General features: G+C 40.5%; 1 protein-coding gene across 4 annotated transcripts in view; it reads right to left on the bottom strand.

Moving 5' to 3' along the window:
- The window catches only part of RNF214 (ring finger protein 214), a 50,232-nt gene that overhangs the window by 8,232 nt on the left and 35,192 nt on the right, over nt 1–6,808 (bottom strand). For all 4 annotated transcript variants that reach the window (XM_055548203.1, XM_055548200.1, XM_055548202.1 and 1 more), the window contains exons 7-14: nt 3,563–3,659; nt 3,275–3,363; nt 2,593–2,683; nt 2,292–2,390; nt 1,728–2,104; nt 1,461–1,593; nt 1,009–1,113; nt 636–731 (exon numbers count right to left, since the gene is read on the bottom strand). In XM_055548203.1, the coding sequence (XP_055404178.1) occupies nt 636–731; nt 1,009–1,113; nt 1,461–1,593; nt 1,728–2,104; nt 2,292–2,390; nt 2,593–2,683; nt 3,275–3,363; nt 3,563–3,659 (1,087 nt within the window). The remainder of the gene's footprint in view (nt 1–635; nt 732–1,008; nt 1,114–1,460; nt 1,594–1,727; nt 2,105–2,291; nt 2,391–2,592; nt 2,684–3,274; nt 3,364–3,562; nt 3,660–6,808) is intronic.

Raw genomic sequence — 6,808 nt, 5'->3', positions numbered from 1 at the left:
TACAATCCATTCAGGCTGAGATGAGCTTCCATCTCCTAATATGCATTACCCTCAAATCTTATTCAGGGTTTTCCCTTCCTAAGAATTTAGATGTAAATTTAGTTTCTACCTCTTAGAAAAACAAAATGAACAAAACAAAATAGTAGAAAGGAAATCATCCTGGGTGCTAACTTAACTCAGCCTGGTAACATAAGAGATAGGAATAACTTGTCAGTTTGCGAAGATAATCTGTAACAGGCGAGTCATCAAACTATTTTATTAATGGAGTTACATATTTCATATTCAAGTTCCCTATCCCATTCCTGTCACCTAAGCAAAATCTCTTGGGAATGGTACATCTGAAACAATGACTAGATACATACATCTTTTTGTCAATTTTCCAAGACAGTGACTCTCAGTGTTCTAGTAAGAACTGTTTATCCAGTCCAGTCCCCTACAGGGAATGGGGTAAGGAAGTTGGGAGAGACTAGCTGCCAGTATTCTGAATTCTGCTCATGTTTTAAGCCACGATTTACTGAAAACCTTATGTTTAGATATTAATGACGGCATCAACACTGTAAAAATTTCAAGAAAATTAAGATGATCACAGTTGTCAAAAGGAAGAGCAGAAAAAGAGGAAGGGCTGCAGCACCCACCTCCTTGTGTAGCACGTGGGTACATGCCATCGGATGCAGCTCGCTGGGCTGGACGAGTTTCTGGCACATTAGACACAGTTTACAGGTGGCTGGAGCCTGCACAGCAGAGGAGGGACCGTCAAAAGAGGTCGGAACCTCTGGGTCTCCTGGCCTTTTATGCCCATGATTCTATCTACAATTTCCACGTAGCAAAAAGATTTTACACCACAGAAAGAAAAGTTCAAATACAGAGTACTTGCATTTTCCCAGCCTGGGCTACCAACAACCCAGCTGAGGAGATAATGGTTTCTTCCTGCACTCCACCTATAAATCCACTCCCTCCTCGCCAACCCCAGCTTCTCCAACATCCCAGTTTTCAAGAAAAGAGTCTTACATGTGAAGACCTCCCAGGATATGAAACTTGGGCAGAAGGCAAGAACATTGGGGTACTGATTTGGGCGAGTGGAGCAGGGTACAGGGCCCGGATCCGACCAAGTGGCTGTGGGCAGAAACGTTATCAGAGTCAGGCAGGAACATCTGCGTAACAGGGCATTACCAAAAGGAAATCATTCATTTCTCAGCCCGGCGAAGGAAGAAAGCAGGCCAGATACCCCTGGCTGCAATGCTGCTTCTCACCCCAAATTTTTCTGAAATCTGCCTCTTGCTTCAGCATCTCAACAGGTCTGCTGCTGCTGCTAAGTCGCTTCAGTCGTGTCCGACTCTGTGCGACCCCATAGACGGCAGCCCACCGGGCTCCCCCGCCCCTGGGATTCTCCAGGCAAGAACACCGGAGTGGGCTGCCATTTCCTTCACAGGTCTGAGATCCCCCCAAATAGCTTTTCTTACCTGAGTACTTGCCGCCACCCGCTCATGCTCTGCCAGTCGTGCGGCTACCAGCTGGATCAGCTCCTCCATGGTCAGACCTGCCATAGTCGTACGTGCTGTCTTGATTTGCTGAAGAATGTTGGTCATCTGGGCCCTAAGAAAGAGAGAGATTGAGGGGGAGAAATTTTGTGCTACCCTCATGGGGAATATCTATGAAACCTCTCCTATTTTAACACATAAATATTTCTCTGGAAAACACTTTTTAAATTAATCCTTAAAAATACTTACTTATTGCATTGTGGGAACCGAGTCAGCAACTTCTCCAGAATCTTCTCCAGTTTGTCTACTGGTTGGGGCCGGGGAGTTTCAGTAGAAGCCTTAACACCACCCAAGCCTGGGGGAGGCGGGATGGAGGCAGCAGGGGGCACGTGCGGACCATGGGGGCCGACAAGGGAACCCAAGCTGGGGCTATTTCTCCCATGGGAGCCAGGAAGGGGTGGGGAAGGCTGGTTGGGCTGGGAAAGGGCAGGGTTCAGGATTGGGAAAGACAAGGACCGGGGATCTGCACTGGGCATAACCATGGGCATTGTGACCTGCCCAATGGAGAAGGGCATCCGAGGAGCCAGAGAGGGACTGGGCTGAAACACCTGAAGCATGAAGTCTGTCTGCAGAAGGGAAAAGGTGGAAGATGAGAGGGAGAGAAAGAAAACAGAAGTTTAGGCAACTGAAATCAGTAAGCAACTCTTTCTTGTACCAAATAAGGACACCCAATACCTTTATAAAAACAAAGGAAAGATTCTAGGCTCTGCCACCAACATGAAAAAGTAGACTCGCCAGAGCCAGCGTGCTTACCTCTGATGGGGGTGGAGGCAGGGTTGGGGTAGGGATCTGAGGAAGGCTGCTCAGCTTGGCTCCATTCCTCACGAGCTGGATATGATTATTAAATTGGTCCTAGGAAAGAGAGAAGAGCAAGCATTATCCTTTACTACTGAGCAGAGTGAGGCTCTCTATAAAGAGACCAGCATCCTGTATCAGGAAGACAAGAGGAGTGGTAGAAAAGGCCCTAGGGCAATGCAAGTGGTCCTGCCCTGTGGCCAGGAGTGTGCAAGCACAGATGAACTCCAGCTCAACAATCACCCATCACTACACTTACCCGAACATTCTTTTTCATTATCCGAACTCCATTCAGTCTTGTCTCCCACTCCTGTTTGGAACGAACTGTCTCTAGTGTTGGGGGAGTTGACCTTTCAAGAAACCAACAGTGATTTACAGAATTAGAGAGAGTCCCACTCCTGATTCTCTCAGATAGCAGAAGAGTAGCTAGAGAGAAGGGCCTGCAGAGAAGAGGTTGGAGCAGATACAGGAGAAGGCCATGGTCCTAAGTTGACTGCCTCACTTTAACTCCAGCATCATGGAAGCCAAGTACTGGAGAAAGAGGACCCACCACAGAGAGAGGGCTTTCATCTGGCTGAAAATGCCACAGGGGTCTCCAGACTTCATGGCAGAAAGAGGATAAACGACTGTATAAGAAACATATCTCCAAAGACATTTGTTACGCTTGAAAGAGTAAGAGATACTGTTTATCCAATTCAAAATAATACAAGAAAAAGGACAGAACTATAAAACTGTAGAAAGAGAAGAGCCAGAGAGTGTGCAAGTTTAGAAAATGGAAAGAGAAATCACTGAACAAAATACTGTCACACAAAGATGATTTGCCGTGAAGACAGAACACGTGCCAGACTAGCCGGCCGAGGGTTTCAAAGCCGTAAAAAGAAATGCCCCCCAAAACACAAAACTGCAGGGCCATTAAAACCCTAGAAACAGAAGGTACTTACTTGAGGTAAGTAAGGTGTAGCTCTGCCTCTTTTTCTGCTTCTTCTAGTTTCAATACCAGCAACTCTTTCCGACTCTCTAATGATAAGATCTAAGGAAATCACACACACACACACACACATACATGCTTTATTAATTTTACACACACAAAGCTACCCCTAGATAGTTAAAACAATGTTTAATGGCTCTATGGTAGCATATTTATATAGCTTGGTATATAACCCCATACTAAAAGTATGTACCACCTGGAAACCCCAAATCCAGACCTTCAACACAGTGGCTCTTCTCACCTCTGCCTTCCAGGCCCGTTCTGTCTCTTCCATAATGTTCCGATTTATTTCACCATCTTGATTCTTGAGTCTATCCAGTTCCATTTCCCACACTTCTCTGTAAGATAAGAAACAAATGGAGATGTGAACATTTCTACTTTCAAATGTAAAGTGTCATACAATTTCAGACCACTTTAAACATTATTTGTATTTATCTATAGTTAACACTTAAGACTGATAAAGTCAACTCGTATAATAGATACAACTAGGAGGGCATATTCTTCCTTAACCTATATGTGTTGTCCTCCCCAAATAAACTTCCTGCCAGAGGAAGAATTCTCTAATAGTTAGACAAAGGTTTATAATTAGATGTATTCTCCTCATATAGCTAATATTCCTCAAGTGAAAAAATATATGAAGAGTTAGAATCCTCTTACCATAAGAATATGTGGAATACGTTGTGGGGTCAATCAAGGATCCATTTAGCCTACTAGATACTCTTTGACAATGGGATAATTGTAGGAAAACATGTCTGCTGCCTTCTATGAATGATGTTATTCTGAAAGATTATAAGTGTTCATCCAATACCTCTAACTTTCACTAAGTCATTTGTCAACCACGGTAACACTTACATTAGAAAAAGTCTCTTACTATGTCAGTGGGGGGCATCCTACAAATTCACATACAAAAATCTTTTCCTTTGGGCATGTGGCAACATTATCTCATGGGGATCCAGTAAGACAAAAATACTAGCAACCACAACAAAAATGGTTAAGGAATTCTTAAATAGTCATAAAAATGGTCAGCCTTATCATACGTTCACTAGTCTATAAGATATGTATCTGATTTCATTTCATTAAGAGGTACTAGCTGTAACCCATGCTAGGAAAAAAAAAAATCAGTTGGCCATAATAGATGGTCAAAAAATTCCTTGGTAGAACAGAAACCAATGAGTATGTTTTAACTCTTTAAATGCTTGGTTTAATTTCTCTCAAGTCCCATGCTGCTGTTATTTTGCATAACCAGTTTAAGGAATCAATGGTTCAAATGAATAAATCCTACCAGATCATACAAGTCTGACTTGCTGCAGGTCCCAAGATGTTTGCATTTTGCATAATTTAAAATTTTAATTTTGCTTTTGGTCATGTAAATAATACAGATTATAAAAAGTTATGAAAATACAAAACAGAGCCTACTGGTTCAAAAAGATAACATGTACCCCAAAGTTCAGAGCAGCACTATTTACAATAGCCAAGACATCGATGCAACCTAAGTGTCCTCCACTGACAGATGGATAAAGAAGATATGGTTTATATATACAAAGGATATTAGTCAGTCATAAAAGAGAATGAAATAATGTTATTTGCAGCAACATGGATGGACCTAGAGGTTATCATACTAAGTGAAGTAAGTCAGACAGAAATGATACCACTTTTATGTGGAATCTAAAAAAATGATAAAAATGAACTTATTTACAAAACAGAAACAGACTCACAGAGACAAAAAACAAACTTATGGTTATCAAAGGGGAAGGGGGAGGGGCTGATAAATAAGGAGCCTAAGATTAACAGGTACACACTACTTTATACAAAATAGATAAACAACAAGGTCCTACTATATAGCAAAGGGAACTATATTCAATATCTTATAATCATCTATAATGGAAAAGAATCTGAAAATAATATACATATATATGTAAAACACATTATAAATCAACTATACTTCAATTAAAAAGCAGAGTCTCACAGACTTCATGAACGAGCTTATAGTTGTCTGGGGGGAAGGGATAGTTAGGGAGTTCGGGATGAATTGTACACACGGCTACACTTAAAACGGATAACCAACAAGAACCCACTGTATAGCACAGGGAACTCTGCTCAATGTTATGTGGTAGCCTGGATGGGAGGGGAGTTTGGGGAAGAATGCATATATGTAGATGTATGGCTGAGTCCCTTTGCTATTTCACTTGAAACTATCATAACATTGTTTGTTAACTGGCTATATCCCGATACAAAATAAAAAGTTAAAAAAAAGAGAGAGAGAGTGTCTAATACAGAGGTCCCAACTCTTCTACTTACTGCTTGAATGACCCTTGATAAGTTAATCTTTCTAAGGCTCAGTTTCTTCATCTGAAAAATGAGTAGAATCTACGTCATAGGACTGATGGGAGAGTTCACTGAGGAAACACACATAAAGAATTTAACAGGGTGCTTAGCACATGGGAAACATTCAGCAGATTGCTCTACAACTGCAACTGCTCTATTCACAAAAAATCACTATTATATGTCTTTCCAGTCTTTTAAAATAAATATTTGTGTGTATATATATATATATATGTTGTTGTTGTTGTTGTTGTTTAGTCACTAAGTCATGTCTGACTCTTGCAACCCCATGGACTGTAGCCCGCCAGACTCCTCTGCCCCTGGGATTTCCCAGGCATGAATACCTGAGTGGGTTGCCATTTACTTCTCCAGAGGATCTTCCCGATTCAGGGACAGAATCCACCTGCATTGGCAGGTGGATTCTTTACTGCTAAGCCACCAGGGAAGCTCATATATATAGATATGTAACACATAATTCCATTATATATTTTTTCAAAGAAAACCTGTGATTCTATGTTATTTTCATTCTATTTTTCCATATCATTAAAATATTCTTCAAAAATGTGATTTTAAAATAACTATCCATTATACATATATCTCATTATTTATTTAGGTATTCTCTCAAGTTATTTTTTAATTTCACAATTATAAATATTATAACGAGCATCTGTACATGTGTACTAACATAGGTTGATGATAAAAGTAATGTATTTAGATTTGAGAGGGAGTTTCTTATAGCAGTTAAGAGCATAGCTCACAGCTCAAACCCAGACCCTATTACTACCTATACAACCTCTGGCAAGACTGTAAGACAATCTTTCTGTGTCTTATTTTCCTTGAGTAAAATGGAGATAATAAAATCATCTACCTTCCACATAGGGCTATTATGCAGATTAAATGAGTTAATACATGTAAAACAGAACAGTTTCTGACATATAGTAAGAACTTAATAAATGTTAGTTATCATTTGGATGTTAGAACATCTTCCTTCAGAGAAATTAAAATATATGAATACATATTTTCCACCAAAGTGGAAAGAAGCAGATGCTCAGTGTCTTGTAAAGTAACATAGAGACAGAACTAAAAATTAAGATCTTGGGTCCTCAGCCCAAATACCCTCCTTTCAGAATATATTATACTCCAAACAAGGCAAAAGGAAACAAAA

The sequence above is a fragment of the Bubalus kerabau genome, chromosome 15 (assembly GCF_029407905.1).
Source record: "Bubalus kerabau isolate K-KA32 ecotype Philippines breed swamp buffalo chromosome 15, PCC_UOA_SB_1v2, whole genome shotgun sequence".
NCBI classification, from domain to species: Eukaryota; Metazoa; Chordata; class Mammalia; order Artiodactyla; family Bovidae; genus Bubalus; species Bubalus kerabau.
The sequence above is the reverse complement of the archived record's forward strand: the minus strand, read 5'-3'. Positions and strand labels throughout refer to the sequence as shown.